The sequence below is a fragment of the Homalodisca vitripennis genome, chromosome 7, assembly GCF_021130785.1.
Source record: "Homalodisca vitripennis isolate AUS2020 chromosome 7, UT_GWSS_2.1, whole genome shotgun sequence".
Taxonomy (NCBI): Eukaryota; Metazoa; Arthropoda; class Insecta; order Hemiptera; family Cicadellidae; genus Homalodisca; species Homalodisca vitripennis.
In genome coordinates this window covers 78,468,341-78,483,290 of record NC_060213.1, presented here as the reverse complement: position 1 = coordinate 78,483,290, position 14,950 = coordinate 78,468,341, and the positions used below count along the sequence as shown (strand labels likewise).

Genomic DNA, 14,950 nt, shown 5'->3' with positions numbered 1-14,950 from the left:
TGGAAAATTAAAGAAAAAAGTACAATGGTACTTTTGAATTATAACCAAAAATTTTAATGTATTATGAAAATAGTTAGCTAGATCAACTTCTTAGTATGACTATAAATAGTTTATTAAATCATTGACTATACTTTGTACTAAAATAAAGGGATTTTTGCCTTCCATGTGTTTAACTACATATTCAAGATGAACATGGCTTTAATTATAATAATAATTACAATATTTATTATATTTATAGGCTAAAGCTTAAAGACAATTCTTGGTCTCTGATCAGTACAAACTTCCATTTTATTCTACACTATGTTAAAATATAGAGATATTGGCATTGCGTTAGATAGCTTTTTCCAATCTATTCCTGGCCCAAATTTAAACTAAATATATTGCAGATTTATATTTTGTAGAAAACGATAGTATAGGGTTAAAATAATCATTTTAAATTGTATAATAATTTAAAATAGTATACATTAAATTGTTGATAGTTTTCATGTGTTTAACAGTATTGGCGATATGGTTCATGAAAGAACTCTCAAGCCATGGCTACACATACAATGGATTTCGAATCTACTGGAAAATAAATTTAAATACTCATTCCAGCTTTATACGGATATAACAGAGTATTTTGATAAGGTAGGATGTATGCTAGTTCCTAATACTGCCATTATAGCAGCTCGTACAAAATATTTTCTTGATGTTTTTGGCGGTGCTGCCAAATCGCTGCTGAACGCTAACTGTTCCTGCTATGACGTATTTATGGTCACATAGAGTATGTTTAGTTCATAATTTTTTTGCGAAACAAACTAATTAAATTATATGTTTATTAACAATTTTATTGTAACACATGGTATTAGTCTATTGCCACAGATGTTTAAACGGATTAGTAGTTTTCCTTACAAGCAAAACTGTAAAAGTGTTAGATGCGGAGTATAGCAATAAAATTCATTCACGTAACCCACCATCGGACTAATTTCGTGCGGGCTGCTCTATTAGTGTAAAAGCGAACAAATAAATCATGGTAAATTTATTTTAAGTAAGTGGAGTAAACATATTATGAGTTAGACATGTGATTTTATATCAGTGCATGTAAAATATTATATAGTATACTTTCGTACTAATGCTATAAAATTCGAATATATTCAGTTTTATGTATTATTTGTCATATTCTCAGAAGTTTAACTCGGTTTCTTTCCCTACGACTGTAAACATTGATTCAATCTTTATATTTAAGTTTTCCTAAACACTGCGTTATGATCTGTTGTTCATTATTAATAAATCAATTAATTTTTACAGCTCTGGAAGGAAGAGCTTTCTGGAGAAGAACACTACCAAAGAAATAACTTTGGATATAAGGGTAATAAAACTTACAAAATGTGGTTTAGTTACCTTAATAACACATTTTTGTCAATATAAAAATTATTATTCTAGCATTCACAAAAGATGTTTTCTCCTATTCACAATGATGTAAAAAAGAAACTAAAATTTCCAGCATAATATCTTTGTTATTAAAACACTCCACCTCATATTTCAATTTAGTGGTAATTTAAGTATGTCAATAATTTTGTTTCTTAAAGTTTCAGAATTTTAATGAAGGGGGTTCGGTATGCCCTATCCTTCCCATGTTAATTTGGCCAATTTTATGTACCTTTTTCTCAGAAACCTTTAAAGCTATCATCATCAAACTTTAGGACACTACTATTTAGACCTTTGTTAACATTTAGAGCGGAACAAAGTTAAAAAAAAATTTTATTTAATTTGTTGTAAATAAAAAATTTATTAATTTTTTGTAAAATAATTTATAATTATAATTTTTTTTATAAAATTTAAAATAGATTTTTATAATGTCTTCCGGATAGGGCATACCGAACCCCCTTAAGAACGTTAAAATATCGTTATCAGACTAGCTTAATGGAATTCTTAAACATTTTTATTTATAAGAGAGTACATTTATTTCAATAAAATCGCGTTTTCCTATTTAAGTAAAATTTGTGTTTGGATTTCTAGTTTATTTTAAATCAATTATGCAAACCTAGAGGTATGAATAGTTAAAGTTATCAACATTATCATGCTTTAACTTCTTTTACAATATTTCTGATTCGCTGAATTACTAAATGTAACATAATTGTTCAGTTTTTTACAGTATTATTAAATTAAAGTAGAATCAGTTTAAAAGAAACATACCTGGAATATAAATTTATTAAAAATCGGTTGTTTGCAGTTTGATAATTCGTTGGGTCAAAATTAAATCTGACGTTTTATTTTTAGACACTCTTTTTTAAGTAATGAACTGTAAAAATCCCTTATTTAACAACCTTTTAAATAATCAAGTATACATTAGCATTGCTTAAAATATATACTATTTTTGTAACGAATAAAATTTGTTTTGATAAGCCAAAAAAGCTAGTAAAATATTGTAACATGAGTAAAATATTACCCTACTATAACATATGTATGTTATACAAACATATTTACATGTATTTTAAAATAAGTTGTTTTTGAAATTGCCACATTTGATTTTCAGTTTTATTTGTTCAGTCATATTTTTGTGATGATAAATGATTTTATGGAAATGGTTTTTAAAGACTCGTATTACAAAACCCTTCTGGATGTATCAATGGATAACCCGTCTGTTGCTGGAGTTGAACTTGACTGGAGGGATGAACGGCATACAATGCTGGCTGCAGTAAGTAATCTAAATTATGTCGGCTGCTATAATAAATTCGTAATTCTATTTTTGAGAGAGTGTGAAATTAAAGGATTTAAGCTGCTTATAAACATGGAATCTAGGTTGACTGTCAGTTTCTCACCTTCTTTGATCCATTTTTCACGACGTGTGCAGTGCGTACGTATTGTGGATGTGGTTTATGGTTCAACTATGAGCCTCAGGTACACGACCTATGTTTTGTTTATTTTCGAAAGTCTATATCTGTAAGATATGGTATTGTTACATAATATAAAATGAGACTAGACGAAATGACTAGATTAGACTATAGTAATTTAATGGTTGAAATAAAATTTGGTCTATGCAGAGAACAGGGCAAAAGTAGTGTAATGAGGTTTATGCATATTATCTGAGAGTGGGAATATATAACTAATGTGGACTTAAAGAATGTTAGCTTGCTTCCAGCTTAAAAGTAAGAGGGTGGATTGGCTTATCTCCTCTGAGAGAGGCTCTAATAGACACAGTCGATTATATTACTGATATTTACTATTCAGAACATGACATTTTTAAATATTGTTTTGTAAATATTATGTAATGTATAAAAGGTAAGTAAAAAATGTAATTTTGAATTCGAATTTAAATTGTCTGTAGTGTGCTTGTGGCATCACACAATATACAGAGTGTATGCGTGATGCGCGGAGATATTTAAAGAGGTGATTCTATGTACCGAAATAAAGAAACATTTCCTATAAATGTATGTCCTAAAATGCTTCTTTTTGCCCAGATATTCGTCATTTTGTTTTTTTAATAAATAATTTACATATTTAGAACGACTTGATTGATTAAGTTTAATTTCTGCATATTTCCCATCCACAAAAATGTGATGTTTGTAATAATAAACATTTAGATCCTATATTCCTTTTTAAAATGGTGGATATAATAATTTTTAAAACTTAATAACTCCAAAACCTTTACTTTTTATAAAATTTGTCTTGAGGAAATTTGTGTAGCCTACCCCATTTTATTTTATTTCCATCTTTAAAGCATTTTAAACTATCAAGCAAAGATTTTTGTTAAAACAGTGTCCATAATTACGATGCACTTAAAGAAGTTGAGTGTACAAAGGTACAAGTCAGTATATAAATAAACGGAGAAAAACTAGACAACAAATAATAGTTTAGTTACAATATATTTCACCTGTTTACTATGGGCAATTTGGCGAATTCAACTTTATCAATCAAACATTTAAATTAACTGCTGGAAATGGCCACCACTGAATGTAATGTATGCATTAACGGGCATCTCATAGCTATTTGAAGAAACCAGTGACAAAACGTCATAGGAGCTAAGAAGTCAATAGGAGTAAAAGCTTAAACTCGCTGTAAATGATAAGGATATCATTGCCGTTCTGTCAATAGTTTCCATACTGTAAAATGAGAAAGATGTAACGTCCTAGCCAACAGCCTTGTACTTACATCAGCTTCTTCTTAAACACGTTGTAAAACATTCAGGAGTCCGAAATTTTCCTTTGCTTTTCTCTACGTCTAAGTTCCATTTTCTGCAAGTCTTCTAAATACAGCAGCATATGAGTTATGATTTGGCCGTTGTTTTTTTGGAAATCTTTCTACAAACAACTGAGCAGCTTTATCATAGTTTCCATCAGCAGGACTATAAATAAAAATCACATCTGGTTGATATCAGAAAGGATAGTTTGATATATTGTACTGGCCTTGTTATTTTGAATAGCGAAACAAAGTTTCGATTCAATTAAAATAAAAAATAACAAAAAAGTTTAAAACAAAAAGTAACCTCTATTTCACACTTTGAATGTTATTACAAGAATGCTTGCGTTTGTTTATTAACAATGCATAACTGTCGGCTGATTCGTTATCACTTTAAATATGGTATTTTGATTAATATCATAGAGAAATTAAATAGTAACTTTATAAGGGCTTAACATTGTGTTCACTATATTTACATTTAAGAAAGTAATTACATTTTACATTTAAAATTTCAAAAATTTTGTCCCTAGTTAGTAAATTTAATGAGCTATAAGATTGATCTTTGAAAAATGTAATAATAATTTACGGGTTTGAGTTATTTCAGTATAAAAAAAATAGTGTGGCCGCAATTTTCAAACGGAATATAAGAACTAAATTATAATTTTTTAATAATGGATGAGAAATACTCAAAATTTAAACGCAATGGGTTATGACCGTTCTAGCTATTAGATATAAATATTTAGTAAAAAATGGCAGACATCTGGGAAAAGAAACATTTTCAGACATACCTTTCCAGGTATTTTTCCTTTAGTTTGGTCAATGAAATCGCCGCCTGAAATATATCCGCGAATCACCGGAGTAAACCGTATATATGTCATGAAATGAAGTCAGGATATAGAGAGAAAAATAAAAAGCCATCTCTTATATGCCATTTCAACAAACTGGCGTTGAAAGTAAAATAGAGAATAATTTCAGAATATACATGAACCTACCACGAATACAACACGATACTGACAACTTTACTGCATGGAGAACTCCATGCCTGGAGTACTCCAAGTGCCTGAAATCAAAGAGTAAAACAAACTGTACGAATACTAACAAATATAAGCATTAGAGGCCAGTATGGAGGAATAATACAGACGTATCAATAAAGTTTGTAGCGAAATCACTTGTAATGTAATATCATAGAGCTCTATAATGATTAAAAAAAGAATTAGGCATATTGCAAGTAGATATTCTAGTGGTAATATTTAAGAAAGTCATAGATTAGGCTTAATTTCCAATTTATCATGAATTTTAAGATAGAGTGCTTTATATATATATATATATATATATATATGCATAAATAGCATTGCTTTTAGATTCTTTTATCCATAGTCCACAAATGTTAATAAAACTAATTTAAGGAATAATAACTTTTATGTACTCGTCATCGCTGATATCCTCAAATTAAGATTGATACTACTACTTTCATATCTATCACCACCACACTACCACTAATGGTATTTTTTCATATGTTTGTTTATGATGAGTAGTAGTTTGGAAGAAAAATATTTATATGTGTTATTTAGCAGTTATAACAGCAACTGTTCTAAAAGTTAAATAAGCATTATGCATGATAAATTTACCTAAATATATTTCTCTAGTTTTTTTGGTGATTGTTTATCAAGGATTCAAACACCCCACATACAAATATCAAAATATTTAAAAAAATTGTTTTTTAACATCGTAACGATAATATTAGTTAATAGGTTATATATTAGGCGTTGCCTCTACCTCTAATTAAAATGGAGACAAATGGTAACAAACATTTCACTTAGAGTTAACGCTACTTATTTTGTTCAAAATAAAAGCCCATTTAAATTGTTTCACACAATGTTTTTTAGTAATTTAGTTATAGTTGTTTGATATCATTTATTTAATTATGATGTGAAATATTTTCAGATTATATCTCAGTTAGGTTACTGCAGCTTTTCTTTATTCTTGAACCGATATTTATTGCAGCATAAACTAAAAATGTTATTTGTAATACAATTTAATTATTTATGCTTCCAGGGATCAGAAACGGTTGTCTCGGCTCTTTCATTTTTTTCAATAATTCTTGCAAACCACCAGGATGTGCAGGTATGAATAAAATAACACATAGCTAAGTAAAATATCCGGAATTTTTCCTATATATTATATTAATAACCCTTTCCACTACTTTTAGTAATAAACAATGTAAATTTGCCGCAAGCTTTAATATTAGTGTTGTTAATTCTATAATATATTAAATACCTTTTCTCTACAGGAAAAAATCTATAGAGAGATCCTACAGAAAGTTGAGGATCCCAGTAACGTCACTCACTCTGACCTGAGATCTCTGACATATCTGGAACAATCTATAATGGAATGTCTGAGGCTATATCCAAGTGTTCCCATAGTTTTGAGGAAAGCTACTAAAAACACGAAACTATGTAAGTAAAGTAATATAGCCCACAATCTTAATGTTGAATAGGTATACTTTAGGTAAACTAATAGATGTATTTCTCTTCAGATTTAATATCTATGTTTCTTTTAACTTGTATTAATGTACGAATCTATTAATGTACATTGACATGTAAGTAGACACATAGTAGTTTGCGTGTATGTAAACGCATTAACAAGTAAGAAGTATAGCAACGATCTATTTTAACCGACTTTCAGTAATTCATTAGCATTACACACATTGGTTGTAATAGATAAAAATAATTTAAATATTCTGGTCAAAATCATTTATAAATTAAAATTTTATGTAATAATTTCTCTATATACTATAAAAAGGATATACATAATTTTAAGTGTAACATTTTAATCCCGTACAGCTAATTTTTGGGAGTTTATTTAATTTTCAGTAACAAATTATTATGTATGAGGAGAGCAGTATTCCAAACCATTGAAATACCATGCGTTTCGTTACTCCACGAAAGTTACTATCAATTATTAGGCGAACCCTGATACTTTCGTTCACATTATGAAAAAGCACATTAGGAACAACGCACAGTTAAAACCTTTAGAACGAACACAATATCACAAAAAATGGACTTGTGTTGATTTCCGTTAGAAAATCATTCATATATCTGTACTTAATAAGTTATAACTAAAAAGTATTCATCGTCAATAAGTGTTTGTAAAGAAATTTTAATTTATGGGGAGGACACTTATTAATAAAAGTTAAAAAAAAGAGAGATCCGACCACGGAGGAACATGTATAATTATGCTAAAAACGATTTAAGAATAAAATTATGATATACAGTCATTGATAGATAGGTGTATAAATGAGGGTTCGGATCAAGGGTTTTACCATGATGCCAACTCACCGACGTTGTTCCAGCTGTATACCTGGTTAACGGGGCATCACCTTTAGCTCGTTCAGGGCCTCTATCTTTAACCAGTGTCTATGGAAAACTTACGATATCTCTCTCGCATCAATATTATAACAGTCACTGGCATGGAGGTGGGATAACAGTTTGGACGGATCCATCTGTCTATCGCAAATGGAAATAATTTAAGAGCGGTACTACTAGTAACGAATAACAGAGGAGCAGCGAGACCTTTGGACGACCGTTTACGGTCATACTGAGACGAGAATCAGATCTTCACGCACTGTAAATGTGTAAAGGGAGAGAACTTTGCCGAGTGACCGCTCCTGGACCATGTATTACTCATTACGTCCCCTGCGGTAAACTGCCGACATGGACCTTCAAGGAACACTTATAACAAACTTGGACTAGGACCAATAAGAGAAGACTGTTATATCGGGTGAAGTAGTAAAGGTCCATTAAATCAGATACTCAATTTATACCCTGGAATGCCCTGAAATATTTTAATAATATAAGTAAAGGTTTATTTATCTAGATATATTGAAAAGTTCATACGGCAAAGTCTTACCCTCAATGTGGTATAAAAATCCAATACACAACCTATCGTATTATGAAACAGACGGGCATAAAGTGAGATAGTCTTTCATCGTTTGACTCTAACATAAAAAATCAGTACTTATACTAAGAAAACATATGTAGTGATTTTAAAGTCACAGGGATTTACCTATTGATAGTTATCAACACATAACAGATAAAAAGAGATAGTTACGTGAAGACATAGTTTGACAGACATACAGATGTCCTATTCTTTGCCTATTTTCTTCCTCGTACCTTTCTATCAAAAGGTACCTTACCAACAGGTTGTCATCAGGCAGGCAGTTAGACACCCGTTTCATCTTCCAAGACATTGGTTCTTTCCTTGGATCAATATGAACCTCTGTACCAAGTGTTAAACCTCTAATGTCTTTTTTCAAGAATTTGAAGATATATGGACAGATACACAGAGTCAGACCGCCCTTTGACCTTCAACCCTATAATAAATTCGTTCTTCCTTGGACCAATGTGAATCTTAGCTCTAATTTAAAAATGTCTACACTCTCTATCAAGAGTTATGTAACACAGGTATGTGGACAGACATACAACAGCAACACCGCCATTTGACCTTTAACCCTCTAGGAAATTAAATCTTCCTTGAACCAATATGAAACTATGTTGTGAGTTTAAAACTTTTTCAAAAAGCTTTTTTTAATCTCCTTGCCTATATTATGTTTATGACCACATAATTAGGCTTTTTTCTAGACATTTACACATGTCCGTTTAAAACACACATGCTGTTCTAAAGTGCGTTCTAAAGAAAAAAGTGTATAAATATTGAAACTAAGATATCCTGAAAGTTGAGAAAAAAATTAGTTTATAGAAGCAGACCAACTAAACGCTACGCAATGAACTGGCATGTATAACACAAGGAACAACGCTTGCGGATTTTTCTAGTTGATATGACAGACCAGATTTATATTATACTGCAAAGTTTTCACTTACTATTATACCTAATAAAATGTCACATCGCATCATTCCAATTTTCTGACTACTTCGTTGTACATATTTATTTATCCTTGATTTTACATGCCCTTCTCAATACGAAAAATCCTGTTCATATAGAAACGCCGTTTGTATAATTGTTTTATATATTACAACAAACATATAAAACATGTTTTTTGATGGATTTTTGAAAAAAATGAGGCAATAAAAAAAACTAGCATTTTACAGTTTTAATAGTAATGGCAAGTTTCCAACTGTAGATTTTAATGAAGATGTAATGCTTAGGCTCCTATTGTATCTTGATCCATTTGAATCCTTTGTACAACATACTTTGAAATTACGGAAGATTTATTTTTATAAAGAATTAAAAAATACCCTTGGACATCATATGAAAAAATTGGTACTAAGAATTAGAGTAAACTGTACAAAATTAATATTACTTATTGAACAATCATGTATGTGAATTATACAAATTAATAATTAAGATTCTATTGATGGAGGAGCTCTTCTTATTAGAATAAAAATTAGTTTCTTAAAAATTATTGAATAATTGTGAGTTTATTTCTAATAAAGTAGTGTAAATAAGAGTTTTATTTTTGTTATTTATACTTTCTCAGCCCGTTTTAGGCCAGATAATACGGTAAAAATCAAAAACTTGGAGGAGGACTCCAACGGCTACATTATGATGTTACTTAAAAAAACTATTTAGAATGTGTTTATTAGTATACCGTACAATAATTTGTGGGAGCTTTAAAACAGTATGATTAATATATTGTAAATTTTGTTAAAAACTTTACGTTGGTTTTTTTCTATTACTTTTGTATTCTCTTCTACTTTCCGTTCCAACACTATTAATTTGATACTACGACTATCCATAACTGTTTTCTTCACACTGTAGCTACGTTTACGCTGCCAGCCAATAGTCGATTGATGATTCCTTTCTACGCCATGAGTCGAGATGAGGACCAGTTTCCCGAACCTGAAAGATTTCTGCCAGACCGTTTCTCGCCAGACGCCTTAGGAGGAAGACATCCGTATTCCTTCCTCCCGTTTAGTGGTGGTCCACGAAACTGCATAGGTATTGTCACGTGCATGTCATATTGATATTGAAAAGATATTTCCTATGTCCTAAAAAACTACGCGTACTAAACTCAGATAGATAAGTAATTTTAAAGATAACGTGTATACAAATATCAATGTAATCATAAATTATGTATACATATATGAAATGAAATGAAATATGCCTTTATTTAAGAGGCGGAGTTAGGGCTATTTATCCCTCTCTATCACTCAACCTCACACAATATACAGATTATATATGTACATTGAATGTTGACCTTAATTAATAACAAATTTAATTTTAAATTAAAATAAAGGCTTAAAAATTTACCAAATATACATACCATGTAATCATTAAATTTGAAATTTATTAGCTTAAAATGTACAGAATTTATCGTTATTGCTATCGTTTATCGTTATTTATCATATTATATATGTGAGATTGTAGATTTTATAATAATTTTGTTTTGTGATTTACAGGAAAGATGTATTCTATGTTCTTCATGAAGACAGTCATAGTGCATTTGCTTACAAATTACAAACTGCACAGCAATGTACGTATGTGTGACGTAGAACTTGCCGTCAGGATTGTGCTAACATCTAACACGAAGCTCCTCATACGATTTGAAAATCGATAATGCTTTTTAGAATAAAATTACTTCAAGGTCTAGCCTTGTCCCATAATATTTAAATACTCGTACCTGTATGGAGCTTTAGATTTATAAACAATTATAAGCTAACTTACTTACATTAAAACATTAAACCAATATTTAACACTTTTATTATTTTGTGAGACCTTTCGATATCAAAGATATCTTCTTCAGACTATAAGCTATATTAAAACGGCTAATAAACGAATTACTAAAGATTAATACTCGTATAATATACATAATACATTACCATTGACTACTTGTATTTTGAAATAGTTGCAGTGACACGCCTTTGGCCTAACGTGCAGTCATACTTAGTTGTCACTCCCAAGACTGCTTTATGTAAACTGTGCAAATTTGTTATAAATAACCGACAATACGATTTATAACATTTTCACGCCTATTTCGAATTAGGAAACACGTCAAAGTGTGAATTCATCAAAGATCAATATGAGTGAAAAGGTAGGATAAATGTACTTATTACAACCAATCAGTAGTTTACAGGTTATAATGGACAAACCCTGAAAAGTTTAACCACATTGGAATTAAAATATAGTTATAATCAGAGGTAATTGTGATAGAGAGTGAAATTAAGTAGATGAAGTTGAATATATGCCAAATAATGAATAAAAGTTGGGTAATCAAGAATAAAATGGTGAATTTAGAAGTAAGAGGAAGTGGGAATAACTTAGTACCAACAGGTTTTCATTGCAATATCAGAAAACAATACTAACTCTTAGTCAAAATTTTGCAGTAAAATATTTGGTACAACAAACGTTATGTGTTAAAATAACTCACCCCTTTCGCAGTAGTAAGCAGTAATTGCACATTACCCTTAAGGTACAAAGATAGGCTAAATAATGTCCTGTTTAACCAGACTGACAGATTCAGGTTTTGCCATATAGTATGATTACCCTTTAATTACGCAGGAGAAGAGCTGGAAGCTAATGGAGGTGAGGCGTGAGATAGAGAGGATCGCTGGTAGACGTCGAATGTTCCTTTTATTCAACCGTCTCGTGATTGAAATACACTCTGGGAGGAAGGTGAGTTGGTAGCAAGTAGTCGAGATGGAATTAAGCAGCACATAAGACATAACAACGTGAAAGACAAGAATAGAGTGATTACAGGGACAGAAAACGATATAGACATGGGGACTGCGGAGATGATAGGCGTCGACTCAAACTTTCATGTAAACGACGGGGTGTGGCTGAAGTTCAGAAGCAAACCCTCCAACAAATTTTTATTTTCTCAAGGGACTTAAGAGTTTTGGTTTAAAATGTTTGTGTACTCAAAAATAAGTTAAACGATTACTTCATTTCTAGAATTAGTTCATGGGTTTGACGATATCTTTTATTTTAAACAGTTATAGATTAGAACAATAAACAGTTTATTATAAATATTGTTATACTACACAAAGTTAATTTGAAAATTTTGAATAGGCAAACTCAACTTGTGCGCCACTAAGGTGGTTTAATTACTTTAATTAATTTGGCATCTCTTCTATCAGTCCACTTGATTTTATAGAGTTATAAAATGTCTCTTTCGTATATTTAGGTAGAAATAATATGGATTTATTTATTTTAATTGTAAATTTAATTTATAATAATTGGGAGATGGTGTACCTTAGATTAATACAGTTTAGGGAAACAAATAATTTTATTATTCTATTGCTTGTAAGCAATTTAAATAGACAGACTTTTATAGAACAGCTTACATTTGAGGGGGTAATTTGAAGTTTTTATAAGAGTCTAACATATTTAAGATATTTTTTAATGAAAGATCTGAAAGTAATAAGAATGGTTATTATACATTCGTGGGCCGATGGGCAATTTTGAAATAGACCTAGCTCTAATGACGGACAATACTACACTTAGTTTGGGACTTTTATTTTGTCTGCCACACAGATTCAGACCACCAATAAAGTTTTTATAAAAAAATGAAATAAGTTGATAAATTTGCAAAAGTTGTAATAAGAACAGGTTAATGCAAAAAGTAAATAAAAAACTTCACTTAACAGCTGTTAGTGAGGCTGCTTTAAATTTAAAAAAAATGACGTCAAATAGCTGTTTTTATCTCATTTAAGCATCAGCGTTAGCTATGCCGGCTTCGAAGTGCACTGATTTTTGCTATTACATTTTTGGACCTCCCCGGTATTTGAACCCGTGATTTCTTGATCAGAGAGCCGAGCCTATAACCAATAGTCTATGGAGGAGGACTAACAATATAATCGATTGCATTAGGAGGTTACTAAACAATTAAACCCACTAAAATGTTACACGAAATGAGGAGATAATTTTTAAACAACCGTGGTATCACTTCGAGGCAGACGGAAGGGATCTTTCCCACCAACTATGAGACAATTTTTAATGACGTTTAGCAAAGTCCAATTGATGGAAATGCGCATTACAGAACTCATTAATAACTATACATGAAATAAAACTTTATCGAAAATGTAAAAATTACAGTTGAAATCTTTTTTGCGTTATCCGGGAAATACACAGTCCATATGTCTTATTGTGTCACAGTAGTATATTTCATCAGATTTTTTAATATTGTAATATGTTTGTTTACTAATTTACTTATTCTGCTTGTTCCTCGTTGTCATCATCGTTACCCATAGTACCTACGTACTGCTCATTAACGCTCAGCCAAATCCCATGGAGCGATATTCACCACTATTACTGAATTTGGCACCACTATTCTTGCCTATATAGAAATCAAGCAACACTTATCTAAAGGTAATATCGTTCTTTATATAACGTGCAAAAAGACAAACCAACATGAACTTGTCCTTCCCCTCGAGTTATACGGTTAGCAAATGCTCAGGCTGCATCGCAATTTATTCGTCTTCTCTATTTCCTTACACAGGTACAAGAAACCTATGTTTAAGAACGTTTTAAGGGCATTGTGAATTGTTTATTTTACACATATTTGTTAATATTCAGTAAGTTTTAAGGCAAGAAAGATATGGATAAGGTTCAGGAAAAGTCAGTATTTTTTAGATATTTAATGGTTTCAGTGAAACGAAGTTCTTTAGGGCATACTGAGCCCGTTGGTGTAGCGGCTTTGTGAGCCACAATATCCTCGAGTCGAACTGTAAATTACATGATGTAGAATATTTCAATATAAAGCTTTATGACACTGTAGATCAAATTTCAACGTAATCTAGCATACACGGTAACGGAACAATTGATATAAAATGTTGAAAGCTCTTAGTTTGCTCTTTCATGAACTAACTACCTTATATAACAATATTATCTGTATTGAAAGTTAGTATTTAAATAAGGAAATTAAATGTAATTAACCTTATTTTTTTATAAAAAAATGGTTAATAACTCGTAAATAGAGCATATACACAACTGATGATAACTACAAACAAAATTATTACCAAAGTAATATTCTTATCTGCACTGATTCATAAAACATTATAAAATAAATGTATATATTAATAATAGTAAAGTAAAGTAAAATTTCACCTTGTGAATATTGCCAATATGTAACTCCACAAATTGATTATAGCGTCTCACCTACTCCAGACAGCTGTATTTTGTTGATTTGGGGAGGCGTGATAAAGAAGCTGCGACTCGTGATAAGCGCAAAATGTTCGAGCTCTTGGATCAGCGCATCACCTCAGTTTTATAATACTATCACAGTATACTGCCCAGTAAAGATTTAAAGACTTTTGCAAATTTAAATCAGTCATATACTATTCTGTCTAAAAATATTACCTACTACATTTCATTTACAACCAGCATTATGCTACATTTTAACACTAGATTTTAAAAGTCAAACAGAATCACTCTTGATACATTCTGATATACCATTCTAAAAGATTGTTCAAGAAAAAAAGGAGCTTTCTGTAGTTAAATTTAAGAACAAATATTTACAATTATACAATTTTTAACTATATGACATCAAGAACAATCTTTTAATAATAAAACATGTATATAAATACATATTTCAATACATCCGGCAAGTATAACGATTAATCTTATTCTCAATATTTTTCACTTATAATTTATTTTAATAATTACAAAAATACTTTAAGTATATCGTAAATACCACTTGGGGCCGGACGGGGATACAGGCTGAATTTCAGTAAGCTATTTAATATTACATTACACCCTAACATGAGCGTAAGCTGCTTGACCACTGTAAGCTACTTACATGCCATAGAGTACCGTCGAAATTGGGCCAATACAT

At 30.6% G+C, this 14,950-nt stretch overlaps 1 protein-coding gene across 1 annotated transcript in view; it reads left to right on the top strand.

The window, feature by feature from the left end:
• LOC124366787 overlaps positions 1–14,389 on the top strand; it is a 28,590-nt gene extending 14,201 nt beyond the window's left edge. The window contains exons 8-14 of the mRNA XM_046823389.1: positions 1,288–1,348; positions 6,214–6,282; positions 6,449–6,614; positions 9,937–10,116; positions 10,578–10,651; positions 11,677–11,790; positions 14,267–14,389. Coding sequence (XP_046679345.1) covers positions 1,288–1,348; positions 6,214–6,282; positions 6,449–6,614; positions 9,937–10,116; positions 10,578–10,651; positions 11,677–11,790; positions 14,267–14,389 — 787 coding nt within the window. The remainder of the gene's footprint in view (positions 1–1,287; positions 1,349–6,213; positions 6,283–6,448; positions 6,615–9,936; positions 10,117–10,577; positions 10,652–11,676; positions 11,791–14,266) is intronic.
• Positions 14,390–14,950: the final 561 nt, after the last annotated feature.